The following is a 26,744-nucleotide window of genomic DNA, read 5'->3' as shown; positions in this document are numbered from 1 at the left end:
AAACGTGAAAAGTTAATGCCCTATGAGGTATTTGAATAGTACAATCAATGAATAGGCACATAGGGCCCAATCCCATTGCACCATAAGGTAAGATACCCATCAAGAACTTGATAGAATTTCACATTTATTAATCAACAATGACTTCAGCAACTCTGATACTGATCAGTATCTTAAAAGTTCTAGACAAATGTTACCAGGTACAGGATATAATTTCAAATCCACACAAATCTACTGGTAAAATCAAATTATTTTACAATGTAATTATGCAAGACAATTACAAACGAAAAGACTAAGCAATAAAAATTATAATACAATGATGTTATCTCCACTGATGACAAAACACAAATTAAACTATTTTCATATTACAAATATGACAAAATTTGCAATTTGATCATGAAAAACAGTCCAAGACAAAATCAAGAGGAACTCGAGAAACACTGTGGGTTACCACTTTCCATTCCCTGTTGGGGAGATCTTCTCCCACACCTGTGTTGGTGAAACCATAATGAAATTAAGCAAGTGAATTTCTTATCACCTTTAGGAAGGTGCCAATTTAACTATTTTAATGAGAATCATAGAAGACAGCCAAACGAGAGCAAATAGTTAACGATACAAAATTTATACACCAGGCATTGAACGATTGCTGGCTTCAATTCATTGTGGCACTGCTAATATGAAAATATGAATCCACCTTAAATATGACCAATGAGTCCTACTCCTCACACTTAGGAATAGGGTAGAGGTATGAAACATAGACAATACATCAAAAGCCAAGAAAATCCATAAACAAGAACTCAGCATGCAGATAGCAATGCCAATATTGAGAGCGCCACCAAGACTTTAACTACTCATCAAAACAGCTCAAATAGAAGATCGGGTATATAAGGAAATAGGGAAAGAATGTATACAGCTGAAGAGCTCAACTCTGGATTGATGACAGAGAGAAGCTGACTCACCTCTCGCTGCATTTCCATCTCTATCCACACACTTAATCCCTGGAACGTGTGCTTCCTAAATCATTCATGTTTTTGTCCAATGATGGAAGGAGCCTGACAAACTTTCCAAAATGCATCGTAGCTGCAGTTACTGTATTTAACCACAATTATGTCTTACTACTGTATATGCTGTATTGTGTATGAGACTGTATGTAGTGTACAGTACATATGAAGAAGACAGTTACCACATATCCTTTGAGACTATTATATTAGTGTATATTTTAATACCTTAGTGTAAGATAAATATCATATTTGCTTCTACTGACTTGCTCTATATACCTCATGACCCCACTTGAAATGTTATTGAATACACTCCCATAGGATGAGAAAAATAGAAAAGACATATTATTAAAAGATTTTATGCTGTTCAGAAATATTGTATAAGGAAATAATAATAATAATAATAATAATAATAATAATAATAATAATAATAATAATAATAACAACAACAGTTTGGCAGCTCATTACCTTCAAATGGAGCAGGAGATTGCCCAAAAAACATAATTCCTACAACTTTCTACTTTCAGCAATAAAACACCTCTCTTGAGGATAGTGTCCCAAGATACTCACAACCCATTACAAAGATCATCTTGGCCCCTTGAGGTGTACTGATCTTTCTTAAGCATACAGGCAAACAGTAAACAATGGAATACTGTAGTTCACACGAGATTTTCCGTTGGGTCCACATACACTCAAATTTCTGTCTGCAACAGGCTCACTCCCCTGAGTTGAGCCAAAATGAAATCTGTCCCACATGTACAGAATAAAACCAAATATTGTGGCAGTTAATCAAATTTGAGATCTTGGAATTTAAAACTCTAGTATGAGCCAGCCAAAACTGGAATTAAAAAGGACCTCAGCACACTTAATCTGAATTCCAAGGTTTTTAGTCTAATAAAAGCTTAACAGCAAATGGAAAATGCTACAAAAACTGCTACAGCAGTTCTGGATTAAGGAATGTTTTAAGAGGTGGAGAAAGGTGAAAGGTATTGCTTAGGAAGATCTATGGCAGGTAGCACATAACATTCTATAATCTCAAAAAACCTAGGGGCAATTCGTAACCAAATTTATTAAAGGCTTATTACCTTGAGAAAGACCAATTTGTTCAGGAGAAACCAGCAATCACATTTATCTAGTTCTTTTATCACTAGAGGTAAAAGGAACAATGCAGGAATCCAGGAGCGAGTGAAAGAGGAACTTGCATGAAGCGCCTTTTTCACTTAATTTCTTGTTGGCAGAAGAACAGTCCATACTAAAGGAAGAACAAACTTTGTCATGAGCATGGGGTTTGTTAGTAGCACTTTCAATATACCTATTAATACAAAAATTAATGCTGAGGTCAGCAGCATGGTCAGAGGTACTATGAGAAGCATGGTCAGAGGCATGGCAAACATCATGTTTAGCAAAACATTGGATGGGATGGCTGAAAAAATGGTTGGGAGTCCAGGATCATAAACATGTACCTATTAAGGTGGGAACTTCCAGGAGAAAACTGCTGAAGATCTGAGCATATCCTATCTCTGAAGTTTGTTGCATGGAATGTTAGAGGGCCATTCTGCCAGAACCTGAAAAGTAATAATAACCAGAACATAAATGGTAACTTGGTCTGAAAGAGGAAGAGCGATGATTGTTGAGCTTATCCAGTAAGGAACAGGTGCAAGACTTGGGAAGAAAGAGGTTGGGGAACATGGGAAGGAGAGTTAGAAGAACGGTAAAAGAAAGAGTAAGGTCTTTTTCCTGAATAAAGGAGGGAGGACATAAGGAAAAGGGATACTGACAAAGCTTGACTCAGAAAAGAATTGCATAAAACTTTAATATCTGAGCAAGAACTGGGATCATATGATTTACAGTAGCAGCAAAATTTGGATAAGGACCAGTATGAGGGGAAGAGGCTGAAGCAAAGGATGAGACCCATGGGGCAAAAGGAGTACAACCAGAGGCTAAACATGGCTGGAAAGAGGCCGAAGGAACATTAGAAGAAAGCATGTCATTCTTCATGGATTTATCAAAGTAGAAATCACTGAGAGTTACCTTACTTAATGATGATATGCCTACCATGAAATGATACAGTATCTGACATCTCATCAACACGAACTGGGTTTGGAAAGTATGCACAAAGCACAACATACAAATGCTTAATTTAATCTCAAAGTCAACACACATGAAGAACATATGTGAAGAGGCTCTGAACAACACAAAATCCACAAGTAAGACGAAAAGCACAAACATTTCATGAAACTAGAAAAAGGTAACCTAGTATAGAGATCTCAGCAAAAGCAAGGTACTGTACAAATATGGATAGTTGAGATATGTAGGAGCTTACACCTAATAGGGGAATCAGTCATCCACCAAGAGAGCAGAACTTTCATTTCTGGTAAATGTGTATGCCTATGCTCATTTTAAAATGAAACATAAAGGCAATAATTTGCTTAAGATTCTAACACTCACTTTCGAATACACTTTACACTTCACTATATCCAAGCAATAGATTTCATCATTTTACTTATATTTGTATGGTGTTATTCTTTCACAGGCTATGAGATGTTTTATTCATTCTTCAAATTCTCATCTTTTTATTCATTACTGTAGGGCATTTTTTTAAATATCTTTTATATGAATCACATATACAGTACTTTAATGTATTTTCACTCCTATATTAAATATCTTAACACAAAATTTTCACGTGGAATAAATAAATCACAAAAATATTCCTAATTATTGTATTACATTTGATTCTTTGTTTTAAAAACGTCCCCATAAGCATATGAATAATGTGCATGTACCCAACTACAAAGTAAAATCCACACATTTTTAAAGTACTGTAATTTTTATTTTTCCTTGCTATGCACACCCGAGTTCTTTAAATAGGGAGATTTTTTTAGTGTAAGCTAGAACAGCTATTAAAATAATTTAACGAGGAGTTAAAAGGCAGGTGGTGAACACGCCCCTACTCCTCGACCTGCTGAAAGAGCCTAACCTTGACGTTTCTGCTCAGGACTGAGAGGGGTGGTTGAGGAGGGAAGTTTAACTTAAAGGCAAAAGGTTAGTACAACCAGGAAAACTCTAAATTACTTTAAAATTTTGTGATCTGTTTCTACACAAAATAAAAACAATCATCCTTTAAACATGGAGACTCACTGCTTGGTGAGTCAGAAGTATTCCTAGAACTAAACTGGATGGTTTCTTTTCTTCCCTGGAAATGTCAGTCTGGCTGGTTCCATACAGGAGCACAACTGCCTACCTGTCTTTCATAGGGATGAGAAGACTAATAAGGCCTGGCCTGTCCAAGATGAATTGTACATGTTCAACTGAAGAAATCCTTCCTCCGAAGAGAAAATCAGTCAGGAATAATATAATTATTATTATTATTGTTATCATTATCATTACTATTATTATTATTATTTGCTGAAAAAGAAGGATACTATAGGCCCAAGGGCTCCAACAGGGAAAAATAGCCCAGTGAGGAAAGGAAACAAGGAAATAAATAAACTACAAAAGAAAGTAATTAACAGTTACAATAAAATATTTTAAGAACAGTAACAACACTAAAATAGATCTTTTATATATAAACTATAAAAAATAGAAGAGAAAACAAGAGGAAGAAAAATAATAAAGACTAGTGTGCCCAAGTGTACCCTAAAGCAAGAGGGTGATGATGATCAGTGAGTTCATATAAATTTCACCATCCATCCCCTTGTTAGGGATGATGGGAGAGATACTTTAGGATTAAAGAATGGAGGTTAGAAGTGTATCTTAATGACATCAAGTCAGATAAAGAATGTAACATTCCAACAGCTTCGAGCCCAAGAAAGGGGACAGTAAAAATGAAGAATAGCCAGTCATTCTATCACCAATTCAAGATTTACATCTACACATGCTTCCTGTCCCATGTGGGAGCTGGGTTGGTTATGCAACTATTTAAGCAGCCACCACAGAACCAAGCACAAAGGTGTCAAGGGACTTGGTGGGTATACTTCTGTAGATAAAAGGCCATGAAGGTGGTCTGGCATTTTGAAACCCAAGCCTTCAACACTAGGCCTATTGAAAGGTTTCTATTGAAGGCAAAGATAAGGCCTATACCCCTGACCTCATGAGCTCTGGTTCTAGCTGGTACCTTGAATCTCTCAGCCGTCGAGGCATATACTGTACGGATTGTCTCACAAAGTCAGAAAGAGATTGTGTTCCTTTATATAACTTTCTTGATCCTGCCAGTGCTAACAAAGAGTTGCTGACACTCAGACCTGAGGTTTCAGGTTCTCTTCAGATAGCACTGCAGAAACTTCATAGAACACCTGATGCATCATGTAGAGAGGGGATGCAGAAGGTTTTGAGCCTGAGGTCATAAGCTGAAGGTTCTGTGTTTTGGACACAAACTCTGCCACAAAACTAAGTAAGAGAGACCATGTAACTGACTTGCTCTCTTCGCTGATGCAATGGCTAGCAAAATGACAGTCTTGAGACTTGGATCTCTGTCTAACAACCTTCTCAAATGCTCATACGGGGTACGAGTAAGAGTCTTGAGGACGAGGATCACGTCCCACTCTAAGGGCTTGAGGTTCTTGGATGAGCAAGACTGCTTGAAGCTCTCCAAAAGCACAGAGATCCCACAAAAAGGTGAGCTCTATGCGCTTAAGTCGATAAACCATGCTTAAGGCTGAGCGGTAGCCTTTAACAGGCACAAAAATCTGCGATCTGTAATAGTTGCTCCAAGTGGAGAACTATCCCTTCTATGACACCAATTGTAGAAGATAGCCCAATTCCCCTGGTAGACAGCTGCAAAAGACCATAGCAGGTAACTAGACATGTCATGTGCAGTTCCTCATGAAAAGCCTTTCACTCTGAGGAGATGCTGGATAGCCTTCTACCATAAAGTTACAAAGACTTCATGAACTTGTGGTACCTCTGAAGGTGTGGCTGACAGAGGAGCCTGGACCATTAGGGTAGCTCTCTTGGGACCTCGACTACAAGTGCTAACAGATTGGGATCCAATTCAGCATGTGCCATTTGGAAGCCACCAGGATTATCCATAGTTCTTGCATAATCAACAAATGGGTGATTAATGCGTGGATCAGGCTGAATAGAGCAAAAGCGTACTCGTTCAGATGATCCCATGGGTGTTGGAAGGTGTTTTTGAACATGGTTCATGGGTCTGGAACAAGGGAGCAAAACAAAGGGAGCTTTTTTTCAACTGTGTGGCATACAGGTTGATCCCTGAGGAACTCTACAGAGCATAAAACCAACATACATCTGGCTGAAACATATGTGCACCCGCTTTGTCAGCTCACCAAACCTTGCCACCTTACTTGTTGATGTAGGCCGCTACGGGGGTGTTGTCGCTCATCAACATAACAGAGTGCCTCCTCAAATGTTCTTGGAATGCTTGCAAAGTAGAACGGCTTCTTGCATTTTTAGAACAATAATATGCAGATGCATTTCTTCTCACAACCAAACACTTGAGACAGCCTGGTGCCTCCTCAAATGTTCTTGGAATGCTTGCAAAGTAGAAAGGCTACTTATATTTTCAGAACAATGATATGGACATGCATTTCTTCTCGTGACCAAACACCTGAGACAACCTGGACTTTCAGATGTCCGCCTCACCACTCCTTCGACACATTTATGGAGGAGGAGAGTTGAGTGGATCCACAAGGGAAGATTTACTGGAGCCTCCTGTCTCACTAGAACAATAAGGAACAGGGGATCCCTCACAGCTGACCAGTGATCCTTCAAACACTACTGGAGAGATTTCTGGTGGAGGCGTCCATGTGGGACGAGTTTCTCCAGCAAGGAAATGTGGCCAAGAAGACTGCCAGTGCCGAACAGAAATGGTCACGCAACCTCCTTGAGCTTGCTGATACAATTGTGTGATGGAAAGATGCTTGCTGCTGTCATGTGTATCAGCATGCCCAAGTACTTCAACCTCTGCTTGGGTATAGGATTTGATTTCTCCTAGTTTATCACAATCCCCAGATTGTGACAAAAAGCTTGAATCCAGAGTCAATCCTGTAGAAACTGCCTCTACGAGGAGGCCAGAATCAGCCAATCATCGAGATACATCAGCAGACGTATCCCTTGCAAGTGGGCCCACTCCTGCTAACAAGGTGCCATAAACAGTCCAAAGCACAGAGTTTTGAACACGTAAACGTATAGTAGAGGGAGAGGTAGAGGTAATATAGAGGACTGATGCACAGTTAATTTAAAGTATGTGCCCTTCAGGTCCACCAAGAGCATGAAGTCTCCCTCTCTGCTCGAACACAGCACAGACCATACTGTTTCCATCCTGAACTTTGTTTTTCAGACAAGGTGGCTTACACGTAGGTGACCAAGTCAGGGGTGAACGGGATAACTCCAAGTACCGGTGCTGACTCAAGTCCAACCTCCGGCTCAATACCTTCCAGTGCAGAGCTCTCCCGCTGGCAAAGGTGTCATTCTATTAGCCTTAACAGTCTTTTACCACTGGCATCACCACAGTTGACACTGGCACTAGTGATACTAGAGGAGAGGTAGTCTTAGCTACCAGTTCCCTCAACAATGTCATTGAGGGCCTACCTGAAAAACCTAAGGAGGCCGAAGACTTCTTTTGGTCAAATTCGGGGAGACAGATGAAGTGTTTCTAATCTTCAAAGGGGTGTGGTGAACACTGGGGGAATCCAACATCCCAACAGAACCTGAAAAGCCTGCTGATGCAGATCCGAGGGCTCCTTGCTCCTGACCCACACTCCCCGACGACACACAGCCATTGAAGAGATGGACAAAGCAAAATACTTCTTTGTTGTCTTCTTGGACATTGCCAATACTGTACAGACACTGGTGAAGGTTTAGCTTTCTTTTTCCAAATCAGGGCATAAACCCGCCAATGCACAGGAGGCCACAACCTGCACTCGGCATACAGGGATGTTTGCGAACAATCATGCCCCCTACAAGATGCCCAGAAAGAGTGTAGATCTACGTATCTCTTGCTTCACATCCATCACCATTAAAACTAACATCCAGCATTCACTTTCTGATGGAAAAAGAAAATGGAAAATTTATTCAGTGTGTGTCCATAGTAGCTTGCTGCCGGAAACAAAGTGAGGCCCTTCCAATAAGTGGTGGTGGTGGTGGTGGTGGTGGTGGTGGTGGTGGTGGTGGTGGTGGTGGGGGGGGGAGGGGGGGGGGCTTCTTGCCCCCCTCACCAACTGTCATTTAACTCCTTGTTAAATGATTTTCATGGCTTTTCCAGGTGACATTGGAAACATCTCCCTATTTAAAAGACAATGATTTATATTTTAAGCAGGAACAAAGTGCATTTATACTTTACAGTTTAGCACAAAAAATGTGAATTTTCAAGTTAACTTCACGGGTTACGTTTGGTTACTACCAAGATCTGCCATAAAAGATGACATTCAGCTGTAAGGTTCCTATTCTGTTTGCTCTGGACCAGTGGTTCCCAAACTTTTTCAGACTGGCGTTCCCTTGGCTTCCAGATGACGTCCATGTGCCACCACTGTTCCGCTTTAAACTACAGTAGGTAACAGAGTTATGCATTCATTTATAATCCTAATGTCAAATCCATTATCTATTCTATAAACTGCTTATGAGTTTCTTGTCTTAGTTTTTATAACATAGGTTTTGTCATTAAGACTTTGTCCAAAAAAGAAAAAGTAAGCTATCTATTGCCTAAATGCTCTTAATGGCACCCTGTCGCCCCCAACCCCAACTTTTGCCTCATCGGCCCCCCAATATCAATCCACTGCCCCCAGGGGGCAGATCCTCCCATTTTGGGAACCACTGCTCTATACACAACATCTAACTTGCTTGTTGTGTACACTATTCACTATCGATGTTAAGGGGACCAGCCGCCATGACTTTTTGTCAATATTTTTCAGGCATTGAAAAAAGTTACTTGGTGTATGTAAAGGAAAACATATCATATAACACCCCAAAGAAGTTTTATATGATTATCTTGATAAATAACGAAGATATAGCTATTTTTATTATGATGTCATCCTATTTCCATCGTCTGCATTTGAAGTTTGACAGATGTACTTTTTGTACTGCCCTTTTGGTATTCCCGTAATAATTATAAAGTTTTTCTCATACATCTGACAATCGCACACATCTAAAAGAGAATTACCAACCTTCATGAAATTACGAAACAGCTGGGACAACTCACTTGAGTGAGTTGTCTCACTTGAGTGAGTTGTCCCACTTGAGTGAGTTGTTGTAAGTATGTCAGTTTGTTTACTTTCATGAACATATGTCACTGCACAATCTCATAAGTGTTTTGCATTTTTTATAATTCCAATAAACATATCAAAAGCAATAAATACACCAAGTAACAGGGGCAGAAGCCATAATATAAGAATAGGCAACGGAACAGATGAAATATATAACCCAGTTAGAATTACACCACAGGTAAGGTAATTTTGAAGTTACTACTTTAATTTTTCAAAGTGCAAAACTAAAATTACATGAAGTCTTTGGAGGCTAATATTTAGAAAACATACTTATCCTCATAAAATTAAATCAATCGATTGTTATTTATTTTCCAATTCTAAAAGTAACTGTATCAATAGAAAGAGGAGAAAAATATTAATTGTTCCGACGCGATATACAAACCTCATAATCATTCAATATAGGAATTTGTTTCAGCTCAGCTGAAACAGCCGAAGAGAAAGGAAACCAGGCAGTTGTGCTGATTGGTTTGCTGGCGGTATGGGGCGGAGCTTAGCTTTGCAAACCCCCCCCCCCACCACCACCACCACCACCACCACCACCCTGGCCAGCCCGCTTTCCTCATTCACTTGCTTCGGCTCAATGTAGATGGTTGTGCTACTCTCCACTCTCTACGCTACAGCCCTTTGCCTTCTCTTGTGCTTGTGTACTAGTGATTGGTCTTTGTTATGAAGGAGAAAGTTACTCTCTAAAATGCGATGTTGTGCAGGCCGTGGCGGGAGTTGCAGTGGGTGGCATTTGTCACTTTCAGTAGACCCGCACACACTCTGCTCGACATGCAGGGGAAAACCTTGCTCTCAAGGTTCTCCTTGCCGTAGTGTGAATCCTGGCCGCCATTTTGGGAAGCCCGGATTCACAACCTGTCGGGGTTTTCTCGGGTTTCGCCGGGGGGGGGGGGGGGGGGGGGGGATTGACCTTAGCGCTACCGCTATTTAGGCAATCCCGAAAGACACCCGACAGATTGCTGATACCGATGACGACACGTTACTTGGTAGGAAGTGGGAGTTTTGGCGTCTCTCAGATTATCAGGTAAGCTTGACTTAAATTTGTTAAGACGCCATTTAAATATGGTGCAAGAGCTTCAACAATATCATTTGAATAATACGATTGCTGATGAACACATGAATGTAATTGAGTTTGTAACAGGGATGCTAGGTTGGCGTTTTTCAGCTAAAGACATCAAATTTGGCTTTTTTTTTTTTTTTTAAATTGGTTAGCCTTAGGCAATATCATAAAAGGTTGGCCTTAAAGGCTATACCTTTGGCCTTTTTCAACTTCTTAAAGCTGCAGTTGATCAAAGCTGGCCTTTTCTCACTTAGGAAACCTGGCAACCCTAAGTTGTAACTTTATTGACTCCCATGTTTACTGATGCCCCTGTTGTTGTTGACTATGTACCTGATAAAGCATTTGTTCCTGGCAAAATGCAAACTTTTTCCAAGGGTAAAATAATTGCAGGACTCCCTGTTAAAACAAGGGAGTAAGGTTTTAATCACTGAGATTTCTTTAACGACTGATGGCAAACCCTTTACAGCTTCGCCCACAAGTCAGTTAAAATTAAAATCTACCAAATCTCCTGCTGATAAGCAGTTGAAATTAAAATCTACCAAACTCCTGCTGATACAATATGTTTTTCAGGTTCACCATGTTCACCGACCATGGCTCTTCCTACAGACATGGCTCAGGTTGTTCATCCTCGTCCAGTGTCGTCTGCTGTTGCCTAAACCAACATTCCAGCATCTCGGAGGGGGCACAAGAAGAGGAAGCCTGGGCGGTATTCCTCTTCTAGTTCCTCCTCCTCTCTCCTCCTCCTCTTTGTCTTCATCTTCTGACTCTGACTCTTCTCCCCCAGGAGAAAGAAGAAGGTGAAGAAGAGGAAAGCGAAGAGGGCCAGGAAGGCTAGTCGCAATCGAAGGGACATGGCGCCCCGAGATACCTTTTCTCCTCCGGAGGATGAGGGAGATGTGCGAGATTCCCGTGTTCCCCGCACTAGTGGGATTGTTCACGGCGAATCTCACGCAAGGCCTCCATGCCCATCAACCGAGCTCGAGGGCGTAGGTATCGTCTCCCAGAGCATGGTGACGGGGTCCTCGAGCCCCCAATCTACTGCTTAGACTCGAATTGAACCTCTCTTGAGCAGGGAAAGGAGAGTCCTGGCTTCGGCACGACAAATCTCAGCTATGGTCTCTCGTGAAGAATCTGTGGTACGCACGACTACCTCCACGGGGGTAGCCACGCGGACCGACTCAGCGACTCTATGTGTCGCGTGAGCAGGGAGCAGGCCCAGACAGTCGCGCACTTGACCCGCGCGACTTGGGCCTGTCATGAAGCCACCTTGCGGCTCAGCCCGCGACATGGGGGGGCAGTCGTGCTCGACCAGGCTAGCTCTCGCGCATACCAACCGCGCGAGAAGCAGCCAACCCCCATGCTTTCTGGCCATGTAACAGGTGAGGCCGCATGCACCACTCGCGCGACTAACCTGTCTACACCTCCTGGTGTGAGCGCTGCAGTTCCCAGCGACCCTGCTCCTGCTCAAGCTCCTTCGGGAGCTTCATGGGGCTTGCAGCGACTAGTCACGCAGTCGGTCGCAGTGGGATTGATTGATTTAAAGTTTGGAACCTCAATGCATTCCGTCGGGGATGAACCCTGCCAGGGTCCTTCCTTGACTCCTGAATACACGCCTGGTTTGGTCCTAGGACCAGAGCAAGGGTATTCATGGGGGATGTCATCACCCGTGCAGCATGTCGCTTCCGCTACACCTACGGATGTAGCGGGACCGAGGGATCCGCCAATCCCGAGGTGGAGTCGCAGTTCCTAGAGGTCATTAACCCCATACGTGAGATTAATGGCCTCAGGGCTCCTCCTGAGGTAGTGTCTGAGATAAGTGTACAGCCTTGGAGATCCTATGGGGAGCTCCCAAGGCAGTTCACGGCCCCTCACACTACCCTGTTTGAGACAGGCTGCTCGAGCATTGCCCCGAGTGAGTGACCAGTTTGCAGGACCTGGTGACTCGCTTAGGAACCAAGGTTCGAACAAGCTTCTCCCTTAACCACTCCAGTGATAGAAGAGGTACTATGTCACAGAGTCTTCTGTGTCTTGTCCTCTCCCTCTCGACCCCGCGGTCTCAGCGCTTGCTGGGGGTTCCTCGGTCTAGAGCTTGAAATCCCAGAGAGTGGCCTTCCCGGCCTCTGAGATTTCAACTATGGAGTCCATCTCTGTAGCTGCTCTCAAGGCTGCATCGTGGCTCGACCACTGGTGTGGTACGGCCACAGTATTCGCGCGGGACACCAAGCTCCCTACTCCCGAGCACATGGAGCAGTACACCAGAGGAAGTTCGGGCCGCTAGGGATAAATGGCGCCTCGACTCGAAGGACTCCATTATCCACCAGGTGCAGGCTGTGAGTTTCAAAGGACCTGGTCCCGCGAAACCATCCGCAGCCAGGCAGAGTCAGGCCAAGCCCACGGGAAGTAGCAAGAGTACCACTGGTCGTGCTCCTGCTGCTCCTGTGCAGCCGAGATTTGTTCCTGTTCAGAAGGGTTCTGCCCCCAAACAGACCTTTCAGCCTCCCTCGGGAGCTCCTCCACGTCGGGGAAAGAACAGAGGTAAGGGAAAGGGAAACGCTGAGATTGGCTTTCCACTTCCCATGCTGCCGAGGGTAGGGGGATGCCTATCGCGCCATTGGGAGATGTGGCAGCACTTCGGGGCCGAGGAATGGGTAGTGTCGACCCTTCCCGAAGGGTACAAGCTCCCATTCGTGCTTCATCGGGCCCCCCTTCCACCTTCCACTCCAATAGCGTTCCACACATACGCTCCAACATACCTGAAATGGTGGAGAAGATTGTGCTAGAAGTCGTACACGATCAGTCACCAGGAGGTTGGAGACCGATCATCGACCTTTCACCATTGAACAACTTTGTTCAGCAAACTGCATTCAAGATGCTAACAGTTCGCACTATGTTGTTAGCCATCAGGCAGTACGACTTTATGATTTCGATAAACTTGAAGGACGCGTACTTTCAAGTACCAGTTCATCGGTCGTCTAGAAAGTACCTCTGATTCACCTTCCAGGGCACGGTGTACCAGTTCAAAGTCCTGTCCTTCGGACTGTGCACAGCTCCCAAAGTTTGAGTGTTCACAAGATCAACACGTAACCTTGTCAGCCAGGTACATTCCAGGCAAGAGAAGTCTTCGCAGAAACCAGGTAACAGGGGCAGATTGGTCTCTTCACCCTTGGGTCGCGAGTCGAGTACTCAACCTCTGGGGAGAACCATTCATCGACCTTTCGCAACAAAGCACAATGCCAAGCTTGCCGTGTTTTGCTCTCCAGTACCAGATCCCGCGGCTGCGTTCGAGGACGCGCTGCAACATCCTTGGGATCTACTGGATTGCTACACGTTTCCCCCATTTTTGCTTGCGTCGCGCAGTCCTGTACCGGGTCCTAGTAGCTCCAGGACTCAGGATGACTCTCATTGCTCCACTATGGCCACACATGGAGTGGTTTCCCGATCTGTTGTCACTCCTGGTCGAGGCACCGAGAGAGTTACCACACTGGCCCAATCTCCTTCGGCGACTCTTGTCGAATAGGTACTACCAGGCGTTGCAGTTGCTCAGACTTCACGCGGGGAGACTATCCAGCATCTCCTCAGAATGCGAGGCTTTTCACGACTCGCTGCAAGAGAGTTGTCAGGGTACCTTAGAAGATCCTCCTCCTCAGTCTACCCGGGGAAGTGGTTGGTCTTCAGTTATTAGTGTAGTGGAAGGGGTATCTCTCCAGTCGGAACCTCTCTGACTCAGATCGCAGATTTCCTAGTCTTTCTTCGCAGAGATAAGCTCCTTTCGGTTTTTGCCATTAAAGGGTACAGGTCTGCCCTTGCAATGGTGTTCCGTCTGAAGGGCATAGATATCTCCAACGCCCTGGGGATTTCTGTGCTCATTAAGAGCTTCAAACAGTCGTGTTCCCAGAGGAAAAATCGAGTTCCCCAGTAGGATGTCACCTTAATTCTCGGGTCTCTTACTCGTGCTCCGTATGAACCCTTGAGCCGTGCCTCAAACAGGCACTTGACCTTCAAGACTGTTTTTACTGCTAGCCTTAGCATCAGCGAAGGGAGTCGGGTAGTTACACAGCCTCTCTTGTAATGTCACTCACGCAGAGGGTTGGAAGGAGATCTCCTTGAGTTTTGTACCAGAGTTTGTGGCCAAGACTCAGAACCCAGCGATCCACAATCCCAGGTTCGAGGCCTTCACTATTTCTTCCTTACCGGATGTGGCGGCTCGGATGAGAGGCTTCTCTGTCCCGTCAGGTGTCTCCGGCGCTATCTTAAACGAACTCTGCATCTCAGACCTGAATTTCGACTACTTCGTTAGCACCGGCAGAACCAAGAGGGAGGTGTCGAGGAACACGATATCCTTCTGGATCCGTGAGACCATCCGCAAGGTGTATGAGACTTCCTCAAGAGTCCAAGCACCAGCAAGGGTTAAAGCTCACTCGCTTACAAGAGAAATCTTGCAGTGGGCCAAGTGCTGAAGGCTGGCATTGGGAAACGCAAGATCACCTTTACGGCCTTTACTTGAGGGAATTTACGCGCAAGTCCTTGGACAACTGTTCTTGGCCCTATGGTAGCAGCTCAAGCTATTATCTGACCTTTCCAGTTCCTCCGGGACAGGGAAGTCTCTTGTCTTGATTTTATGGTATGTTTGGCAGTGTGAAAGCAGTCTGCAGGTGATCGCCTTTCTCTCTGTCTCCTCCCTTAGAGTTCCATACATCAAGACAAGTCTTCCCAGGTAAGATTGCTAGAGTTTGTTTACAAGTATTCTCCCCCCCTCTTCTGCTAGGGAGGGAGGACGGTGGATGTATAAACCCTTTGCCTTTTGGTTTTGGAGTTTCATCCAGTCACTGTGACCCTAGGGTCGGGTGTCTCTTACGTTCACGCTCTCTGGTTGCGCGATGCTCTTACACACCGTGTGGCAGCTCCCTGTCTCTCAGACTCCACCATCATCATGTCGGGTCAAGAGACAGGGGTAGGTGGATTTAGTCCTGTGCTCTCATTCGAGACCAGGTCTATATCCGGGCAGTTAGCTGTCCACAAGAAGCAAAGGCAGACCTCCCACCAACTAGTGAGTCATCCTATATTAAATGATTACGAGGTTTGTATATCGCGTTGGAACAAATGACAATTTGTCCTAAATTGTATTTTTCCTAGCTATACAAACCCGTAATCATTTAATATAAATGCCCAGCTCTATCACCCCTCTCATGTTCTACATTGAGCCTAAAGCGTTTGAATGAGGAAAGCGGGTTGGCGGTAGAGGGGGACGGAGCTAAGCCCCGCCCCATACCGCCAGCCAACCAATCAGCACAACTGCCTGGTTTGCTTTCTCTTCAGCTGTTTCAGCTGAGCTGAAGCGAATTCCTATATTAAATGATTACGGGTTTGTATAGCTAGGAAAAATACAATTTAGGACAAATTGTCATTTTTTTCATGGATTTTCTTTTCGGTAAAGTAATAGGTGAATTTTAATTTTTATGAAATATATAAATTTAAAATATTTTGAATAAAATCATAAAATCTTAAAAAAAAGTAAACTTTCTGAATTTCCTGCTGTTGAAAAAATGTATTTACAACAAAGCTATCATGCAACCTACGTTCAAAATAATTGTTATTATATTTTAAAGGATAATAAAAACTTGAAAAACTAAAAAAATTACATTTTGTTAAAAAATAAAAAAGTATTTGTCTGAATGATGCAAAGTTTTAGTATGAAGAGCTCATAATGTACTACAGTGAACCCTCGTTTATCGCGGTAGATAGGTTCCAGACCCGGCCGCGAAAGGTGAAAATCCGCGAAGTAGTGACACCATATTTACCTATTTATTTAACATGTATATTCAGACTTTTAAAACCTTCCCTTGTACGTAGTACTGTTAACAAACTACCCTTTAATGTACAGAACACTTAATGCATATACTACAGTACCCTAAACTAAAACAGGCACAAATATTAAAGGCGATTTTATATCACGCGTTTCCTAAACACGCCAAAAAGCACTATAAAAAATGGCAACCAATGTTTTGTTTACATTTATCTCTGATCATAATGAAGAAACAAACGCATTTACACATCTGTGTATAGGTTAGTTTTTGCATCGATTATATTGATTATTCAGTACAGTATGTTGATTTTGTTATTACCAATGTTTTACTTAATTTTTCTTAGGACTTCCAAATGAAATGTTTTTCTTTATGACGCCGCCTGAAACGACGGCGTAATAAAGTACGCTCAGTAAACAAACGAAGGCATTTAACGTGCATGATGAAAGTGATAAATAATGATATTACGTAAAAGCTTTTAGAAAATATGTTATTACAAATATTATTTACCGTATCTATATAAAATCATACATACGTAGCAAAGCAGGAAAACAATTTACGAGAGAGAGAGAGAGAGAGAGAGAGAGAGAGAGAGAGAGAGTTGTTTTACGTACGTAAATGTAAATTTCAAACAAAAAAAATAGCTCCATTTCATATAAAATAGGTTATTACAAATATTTTACTTTATCATATTACAGTAGTCTTTATAATACTGTAAAGTTCAGTACAGTATGTTGTTGTTATAGTCATGGCGATGAAATTCTCACGAAACAAAAACACGGCATTCAATTACAACAGCTGATTCATTCTCTCTCTCTCTCTCTCTCTCTCTCTCTCTCTCTCTCTCTCTCTCTCTCTCTCTCTCTCTCTCTCTCTCTCTCTCGTGTTATACAATACTTACATATAGATGAAGGAACTAAAATTAGTTTTCTTAGTGTCAATTAAATACGAAATGAAAAAATTATGCCGAGTTTACATCCATTTCAATCGTTGCTAAAAATACGGCATCCGATTTCATCAGCAAACCACTATTTTTGGGGAAACATCATTTTATTCTAGAAAATTGTTACTCTTTAAATAGTTAATTGCACATTAAGAAAGCATGTACTTTTGTTTTTAAATTTCGGGTGTGTTTTAAAAATCGAGTATTGTTGACTTCTTTTTGTTTTACTTTTGGCTGTGATTAGATCAGCTGACGTGTAGCTGCCGCTCTTGAGAGTGTACGAATACACTAACAAAGTATCGTTTATACCATTTCTTAACTTATTCAAACCGTCTACAGTATACAGTTGATATTACATAAGCACCAATGTGTTATAACCTATAAAATTTTTTTGTTTATTACATTTAAAACAACACACACACACACACACACACACACACACACACACGCACACACACTCTCTCTCTCTCTCTCTCTCTCTCTCTCTCTCTCTCTCTCTCTCTCTCTCTCTCTGTGGGCTACTTTTCACTACCTCCCATTCCTTACCTCTCTCTATCTCTCTAACAAATGATATCTTTGTTGCTCCTCAAAGTTTCATTTATATTGAAAATTAATTATGATTCAATTTTCCTTACTTTCTCCTATCTCGCACCATCGGTCACATCGCGGTATTTTCGAAATTTCCGAAAAATCCGCGATATATGTATATACATGCGTTATGAAAAAAATCCGCGAAGTGGTGAATCCACGAAGTGGTGAATCCGCGAAGTGGTGAATCCGCGATGGTCGAACCGCGAAGTAGCGAGGGTTCACTTACTGTATATTAAAATATGTGTAAACAGAATTGTGAAGCAAATCTTAATGCATGACATCTGCTCCCCTTAAGAGAGAGGTTTTTATATGTATTGAGGTTTGCATTACTTTAATTTCTTGTCCTTAAGGATAGCCCTGTAGATAGAGTAGTGGAGGGGGAGGGGGCTCAATTTTTGTGGAATAACCTAAATTTTGCTTCTATATTATTATTATTATTATTATTATTATTATTATTATTATTATTACTAGGTAAACTACAACTCTAGTTAGAAAAGCAGGATGCTACATATATGCACTAGGGCTCCAACAGGGAAAAATAGCCCTGTGAGGAAAGAAAATAGAAAAAAATAAACTACATAAGTTATGAATAATTATTATAAAATATCTTATCTGTCATATATAACCTATGAAGAGAGACATATATCAGCCTGGTCAACATAACAGCATACACTGCAAATTTGAACTTCTTAGGTTCTGCTATTTCAACTGCATAATTAGGGAGATAATTTAAAAAATCTGGTCACAGCTGTAATAATATTTCTAGAATACTGTGTAGTACTGAGCCTTATGATGGAGAAAGCACAACTGTTAGAATTAACTGTATATCCAGTACTACTAACAGGGTGGCAGTCTAGGAAGATCTGAATAAAAAGGATGATCAGAATCATGAAAAATCTTAAGCAACATGCTTAAAGAACTTACCGAATGACAGAGCTAGAGATGTATCTGGATCTGGAATAAGAAATTTAATAGTCTGCAAGTTTTTGCTCGAGAAATAAAGATGAGATTCTGCAGCTGAAGACTAGACCGGAGAACAATCCTCAAAACAAGGTGGAATGAACAATTTAAAACAATTCTTCAGAAATGTGTAGATTGATCACCAAAAATCTTAAGATTTTCTCAATAAGCTCATTTTGCAATTGAATGAGAAATAGACTGACTGTGTTTCTATAGAGTAAATTTACAATCGAGAAGCAGACCTAAAATTTTAGAGGAGTCATAGTTAAAGAAACATTATCAATGCAGAGATCTGGAAGTTAAAGAGCCACTGAACTCAACTTACTTACAATCATACTTTGAGATTTGTTAGAGTTTAACTTCAGGCCTCATAATTTGCAATATGCACTATCTTATGTAGATCTCTATTAAGGGATTCAAAAACCCCAGACCTACATACAGGAGATGGTATCGAGGCAAAGTGAGTAGCATAACAGTATTGAATTAACTTTATCTTCATTTCCATATCTACTGCAATAATCCTCCGCATCCTCAGAGCAGGTGAAAAATGTAAACTTTCTTTGATTGCAATACTTATGGGGGTTTCAATTTGATAACATTGAAGGGTCTAGTGCAACCACTTTTGACCAACAGGTTACTTGAAATAGCTAAGATAAAAATACTCGGCTTCAAAGGGTTTAAGTAAATATTTAGAAGCAATGCAAGAGCAAAATTCCACGCCCAAGAAGGTTTAAAAACGCCATAATAACTTTATACCAGTGGGACGATGTCATCATTCAAAAAACTGATTAAATTTGGAAACTTTGTAGTTAGAAAGTTTTAAATTAATAAGGCTCCTGAATTATTACATGATGAAAGACCTACACAAAATAATGAAAGACCCCCTGAATAATATTGACAATAGCCTTGCAAATCAACACGATCTATAGAAAAGCCAGAACTCATCTATCAGAAACTCTTTCATCTTTATACCGTACTGGCTTGTGGAATTATGATTTTTCTTTGGAAATTCTTTATCCTCCCATACAAAATATGCAAAAACAAATTAAAACACTCAATTGCTTCAAGCTCCGTCGAATAACACCAAACACCATAATTAGACATAGCATCATAGTTTACCAATGTCCCGATTGATAATATACAGTCGACACTCCTTTTTCACTGTGACTTCCTTTGCAGTGGAAGGTGTACAACCTGAAGGGGAAGAAGAGTGCAAAGGATTCGTCGGAGTGGGACTGGGCAATGCCCAAGCAGACTCCAATCAAGTCTTTCTCTGCTTTGGTCCTCTTGTGGGATGGCTCTCAGATGGCCTTATGCCAAGTGGTACTCCAATCTGCTTGATCTCTTGGTCAAGGTCCCGAGAGAACTACCCCAGAGGCTCATAGCTGAGGGCTATCAAACATCTCCTCCGAGTGAAAAACTTTTTACAAGGCACTGCACAAGAAGTGTCTGAATACCTTAAGCATTCCTCTACAACTGTCTACCATGCTAAGTGGCCCATTGCTGCAATTGGTGTTGTAAAATGGATATTTCCTTAGTAGAGGAACACTAATATGGATCGCGGATTTCCTTGTCTTCCTTTACTTAGAGAAGCACCTTTACATTGCACTGTCAAAGGCTACCATTCAGGCTTGAGTATGGTTTTCTGATTAAAGAGCATAGACCTCTAAGCTTCCTGGGAGTTATCTATGCTCATGAAGAACTTCAAGCAGTCTTGCCCACCATGATTTAGTTGTTTGCTTGGTTGTAGATAATAGTCCTTCATAGTACACAAGTCTACTCAGTTATTTATCTGATCTTAGTCCTTGGAGACAACATAGCACATTAACCCTTAAAAAGGGGTTTTGATGAAGGAAAACCTATTTCTAGGGATTTTGGTTCTAATTGATTATTTGCTATTGGTTACCATATTTTTTCTGTATTGGAAGTATTTTCCTCACCTTTAGGATTCTGCTCTGGAGCACCTTTGAAATTAAAACCTTCAACATTCCCCCTTGTTTACTACCCTATGTCCCTGCAATAGCCAAGGGACTTGTTTCTGCAGTTAAGGTGGTAGCACCCACAATAACACCACTAAATAAAAATTGAGATGATTTGTTGACCAAGCCTATACCAGGATGATCCCAATTGCCATTCAATATCTGATGCAACCATCCTTAGATCTAGTCGTATGGTTTAAAAAACTATTGAAAATCTGCATTTCCCATTTCACAGAAACCCTACGATATAACACATTATTAATAAAAGTATAAAAAGGTTGGTCATGAGCGCTTACTTCAGCAGGCAGAAGGTCTTCAGCATGTCTTCTATCTTTGATTTGAGAGGTTGTTTCAGCTATATGAACATAAGGGAAGATTCATCGAAATCATGAAAGATATTAATCAGACACAACTAGATCAGGCCTTATATTGTACGAGGATTACATGCAGATGATTCGACACCTTTTTTGAAGAGATTATCAATTCAGAGGTTACCCTTACGGGTTACTTATCAATGGCAGAGGCAAGAGAGAGGCCATTGCACTATTTGCATGATGTCCTAGAGACTGAACAAATACTGTTCAGTCATGACTAGCACCCTAGCCTTTTCCACCAAGCTACGACCAGAAAGGACCACACAATGGCTACTTATGACTCCGCAGCAAGATTTATGGACTCTCACAAATTCTCCATTTTAGCTAATGAGGTCAAGGTTTTGAGCTAGCGCCCTTAAACTTGAATTACTGTATTATTCTAAATATGATAGTTTGGTTATTGTCAATGGTTTGAAGTAATGTACAGTATTATCTTGCCTAAATGGATGTTAAAAACTACAAATATGTCATATAGCGGGTGTGAGTTGAATATTCTGGTAAGTTTGGGCCTTTATGGGTAACATTAAAGCTAGTATAGGTGGATATTCAGTCATTAATGAAATTTTGAGTATTCACAGATTAGGGGGACTCAAAATCTCCATTCATGAAAAGCTGCACGGTACTAATTTTGTATAAAATAATGATAATGAAATTGAAGGTACTAAAGAAAACAATGTGAGATATTTCTTCAATCCTTCGCTACCATCGTAAAATACTAGTTTTCTACTAAAGGTTCGGCACTTGGTATGCCTGCTATATCAAATAATTATGACAACTATAATAGTAAGAGGTCTGAAGTTCTCTAAAAAATTTTAAACAAAAAACTCACTGTGGAAAAGTGGTGGTGGAAGATGAGGGAGTTAATGTGTACTGTTGTAAACTAGTTTGTGTAGGCTGGGCTGTAGGTAAGGGGCCAGTTATGCCTGCAGCTGCTGCTGCTGCTGCCGCTGGAATTTGGTAGTAATATGTAGTACCTGCTGGCTCTTGACCACTTGAGTTGCCTCCCACACTGCTACCGGTTGGATAGGCCACAACCGTGTAGCCTGGGACAAAACTTCCTCCTTCAAAAGAAAAATAAGTAATAAAGATAAACAACCACAGACTCTTAAATGATTCATAACAACTATCAAATATCTATTATCCCTAAGTTAAATAATTATAAAGTTCTACAGTAGGCTACTACAAAGATTGCCATCTAATACAAACTCATGGTTCAGTGCGGTTGATTGGAAGATAGACTGTATTTCTTCATTACATCTGGATACTATTCAGTGTGAAGTCTTTGAAAGGGACTATGTGAAGGACTAATAGTTTTATATAATAAAATGTAAAGGGATTTCTGTACTATTAATTATAATTGAAGGAGAGAGAGAGAGAGAAAGCTTCCAATCTCTTTTTCTGCAGTCTATTGCTGATAACTATAACCTACGGTTTTTAGTTTTCACTGTAGCTCTTATTGTGTTACCCTATGGTAATTTTTCTTACAATTATGGTTCCTTTGTTTAACTAGTTCCTTGTTGCTTTTGTACCATGCTCCAAGCTACGGCTAGCCTCTAATTTAATATTGTGGAAATATAGCATCAAATCAGCCACCTATTGCATCAAAACTATATATAGCACAGTATGACCAAAACTATTCTATATGCTGTTTAATCAGTTCTATTTAGATAATATACTATTTGCAAATGAGGGATAATGTTGTATGGGGAGGAAAGTTTAGGCAGTTTTTAAATGTTTATCGAGAGAAATTAGAGGAATGGTCCGAGACAATAGCAAAACTGTATTAAAAATCAGGTACTAAATTTTTTAGATATGCTGTATGTCAAAACACAATATTTACTGTAACTGACTGATCTCAATTGGTTTCCATAATCATGTCTTGATGAATGGTCCTGAAAAATCAATTTACATAAAATTTATAGTGTACAGTACATTTACTTCAAATTTATTAGCTTTAACTAAATGAGGAATTTAAACTTGCAGGGTGAGTGAAACAAGAGCAGTAGGGATGAGAGGTGCAGGGGAAGCAGGAATATTAGAAGCAAATTCTGAGCTAAAAACACAAAACTAATGCAGTTCTGGAATGGTGTGGGACTAATTTTGAATTCATAATTCTACAAAACTTTTTCGTTTCTCTCCAAGACTTGAAAATAAACTGAATAGTTACCACCATTGGTACTTTCAATAAATTTAATGTGGTTTAAATTTTCAGCTTTTTTAACAATCAACTACCAGCAAAGTAGTGACATATTCTAAGCAAGACCACAAAACAAATATGAGACATGACACACTAGAACAGCTAATTCATCACATGCCAAAGTAAAATTTCAAATTAGGGGAATAAAACCTGAAGAAAAAGTTAGCAATTAGCTGGGGTAATCTGTGCAAGAGACAGGAATGGTTGGAGGAATCTGGTGGCAGACCTTTGCGAATAAAAGAATGCATCATTAATACCTGTAAGTAATTTGTATTTTTCCTAACACACAAACCTGGAGCTATTTTTTAGGGGTACACTTTCAGTGAAGCTGAAAAACGAACCATGATAATTTTAGTGAGGGATAACCCCCCAACCGCTAGTTAGTGGGTGGGGGTGGGGGTAGTCAGCTACCCCACTCCCTAACACATCTGAGCTGAACAACCACTTTGCTTTCTGACAGGACTTACTGGGAGACAGGGCTGGCAGGTCATTTCGTATAAATAGCTCCAGGTTCATATGTTAGGAAAAATACAAATTACTTACAAATTTGTCATTTGTTCCAACAAAAACACAAACCTTACGCTATTTATTAGGGATAACTCACCACTTAGGAGTGTAGAAGTCCTCACCAACTGGCCTTGGCATTTGACCTCGGGGTTCTCTCTACTTCAATTTGTGATTGAAAGTAGTAGGAACCCTGCCCTTGCTAAAATCTTGTGCTATGCACTATTAGCAGCCATTGAAACTGTGTTTATGATACTAGCAATGTAGCTGGTCTTTTAACGTAGGAACTTGAATCATAAAGATATGAGAGTCCGAAGACATTACCCCAATAGCCTCCCTCATAGGGGTATTGGGGGCATGCAACAAGTATTATTTCTATACTTAGGATTCACATTGAAATGAGTCTTACCTGAAGGGGTTTGAGGTCAGCTGTGCTGAACACCGTGGTGCTGTGTTCCCAGGGGGGAGAAGTGAAAAGGAAGAAGAGAGCCCGTCATTCTTACTCATTCACTCCAGACTAACCTGGGTAACCTCAGCCATCAACCCACTGCTACTTGTCCATCAAGGAGCTTGAGTAGTTTAGACCACTTGCTGAGCAGCCACCACAAGACCAATGGAAAATATATCTATGTTCCTGTGGGTTACGTCCTGCAGGTAGTGGGCGGTGAAGGTTGTCTGACATTTCCACATGCCCACTTGCAGTACCTGCGCCACAGAGTATGTTTTCTTGAACAGCAGGGACGTTGCAGTGCCCCTGACGTCATGAGCTCTGGGTCGTTTGGTAGGAAGAGGGTAGGAGCCGAGTGCAAACTCAACAACCTTACAGATCAAGGAGGAGTTGGTATTCCTCGTGACCCTCTTCTTGACCTTCCCCGTGCTGACAAACGACGACGATGCACAAGGGCGAGCTGCTGTTGTTCTCTTTAGGTAGCACTTCAGGCTCCTCACAGGGCAAAGTAGAAGTTGGTCTGGGCCTTCAGTTACAGAACGTAGACTCTCTATCCAAAATGGGCCAAACATAGGGTCTAACACACCCGGATTTTGAGTCTTGGCAATGAACTTAAGAACTAAATTGAGGATTACTTCTCCCCATCTCCTAGAGTGGGAGACATCAGAGGATAGTCCATGTAGCTCGCTCTTTTGACCAAAGCCAAAGAGAGTAGGAATACCATCTTCCATGTGAAGTGGTGATCTGTTGCCTGGTGTAATGGTTTGTAAGGAGGGCACTTCAAGGACAGAAGTACCCGAACCACGTTCGAAAGAGGAGGTCTAAGTTCCGACTGTGGACAAAAAATCTCATAGCTTCGTATGAGCAAGGAAAGTTCCAACAAGGAGGAAATATCTACTCCTTTCAGTTTAAAGGCTAGATTCAAGGCTGAGCAGTAGCCTTTTACTGCCATTACAGAGAGAAGCATTTCTTCCTGAAGGTGTACAAGGAACTCCGTTATTGCTGGAATAGAGGCAGCGAGATGATTAATGTCCCTTCCATGACACCAACCACAGAAAACAGACCACTTCGACCGATGCTGTAGAGCATCTGAGGTGTTCAGCCATTCTTTTTGCAACTCGTTGCAAAAAGCCTCTCTGTCTGAGGAGGTGCTGGACAGTCTTCAGGTGTGAAATTGAAGCAAAACTACGGCTTTGTGGTAGATGTTGGTATGTGCTTGTTTGAGCAGATCATGTCGTGGAGAGAGTTCCCTTGGGATCTTTGTGAAGAACTGCAGAAGGTCCAGAAACCACTTTGTTTGAGCCCATAGCAGAGCTGTTAGTCATTAGAAAGCTCTTGCTTACCCTGACTTGGTTAAGGACTTTTCCAATCAGACAAAATGGGCGAAACACGTACACGTCTATGTTTTCCCAATGTTGTTAGAATGCATTTTGCCAAAGAACTTGGGGATCCAAGACTGGGGAACAGTAAAGCAGGAGCCTGAAGTTCAGTGCCGTTGCGAACAGGTCGACAGTCGGGGAATCCCACAAAGTCAGGACTTTGTTGGCTACTAGATGATTCAAAGACCACTTGGAGCCCAATACCTGAGTCGCTCTGTTCAGATGGTCTGCTAGCACATTCCATTTGCCTGGAATGAAGAGTGCAGATAGGGTCACCGAGCTGTCTTCTCCCCATCTGAATATCTCTACTGCTAGATGGTACAGTTGCTGCGAAAAGGTACCGCCAAGTTTGTTCAGGTTAGCTACTACTGTGGAATTGTCACTCATTAATACCACAGTGTGCCCTGCCAGGAACTGGTGGAACTGTTGGAGGATGAAGAAAGCTGCCCACATCTCTAAGAGATTTATGTGCTGACACCTTTCTGATTTGGACCATTGGCCAGAGGTGGTGTGATGCAGCATATGGGGGCCCCATCCTTCTTTTAATGCATACAAAAAGAGCATTAATTCCGGAGGAGAGACGAAAAGATCAACCCCTTTGCAGAGGTTTTGGTCTGTCAACCACCATCTGAGGTCCGTCTGTTCTTGTTGTCCTATGCGGACTAGGCACCCCTGGAGGGATCTCATCCTGAGGCGTCCATTGGAAACTAGACTAGCCAGAGAGGATAGATGGTCAAGCAGCCGCAACCAGCTCTGAGCTGGGAGGTCTTCTCGTCTGAGGAAGGGCTGTGCTACCTCCCTCAGCCTCTGAATTCTTTTGTCTGATGGAAATTCTTTTTGCCTTTCGGTGTCTATCAACATGCCCAGATATACCAGTCTATGTAATGGGAGCAATGAGACTTCCCGAGGTTTATCTTGATCCCCAGACCTTGGCAAAACCTTAGAAGCTCGTCTCGGTGGCGAAGAAGGGTCGCTGCCGAGTCTGCTAGAATCAGCCAGTCGTCCAAATATCTTAGGAGACGTATGCTGATTCTGTGAGCACATGCCGACACGAAGGAGAAGACTCGTGAAAACCTGGGGTGCTGTGGAAAGACTGAAGCACAGCACCTTGAACTGGTAATGTTTCTGGTTTAGCATGAATCTTAGATACTTCCTGGAAGAAAGATGGATTGAGATCTGGATGTATGTGTCCTTGAGATCCAGTGTGCACATGAAGTCCTACTGTCTTTTTGCTTGTCTGACCATGTCGGCTGTCTTCATCCTGAACGAGGTTAGAATGACAAACAAGTTC

General features: G+C 41.7%; 1 protein-coding gene across 8 annotated transcripts in view; it reads right to left on the bottom strand.

Annotated features, from left to right (window-relative positions):
• Nucleotides 1–26,744, bottom strand: part of LOC137652292 (cAMP-regulated phosphoprotein 21-like) — a 383,279-nt gene that overhangs the window by 104,332 nt on the left and 252,203 nt on the right. For 7 of the 8 annotated variants that reach the window (XM_068385596.1, XM_068385602.1, XM_068385601.1 and 4 more), the window contains 2 exons: nt 21,755–21,986; nt 2,459–2,560 (listed from right to left, as the gene is read on the bottom strand). In XM_068385596.1, the coding sequence (XP_068241697.1) occupies nt 2,459–2,560; nt 21,755–21,986 (334 nt within the window). The remainder of the gene's footprint in view (nt 1–2,458; nt 2,561–21,754; nt 21,987–26,744) is intronic. The other variant, XM_068385599.1, reaches the window with a different exon arrangement.

Source organism: Palaemon carinicauda, chromosome 13 (assembly GCF_036898095.1).
Source record: "Palaemon carinicauda isolate YSFRI2023 chromosome 13, ASM3689809v2, whole genome shotgun sequence".
NCBI classification, from domain to species: domain Eukaryota; kingdom Metazoa; phylum Arthropoda; class Malacostraca; order Decapoda; family Palaemonidae; genus Palaemon; species Palaemon carinicauda.
The sequence above is the reverse complement of the archived record's forward strand: the minus strand, read 5'-3'. Positions and strand labels throughout refer to the sequence as shown.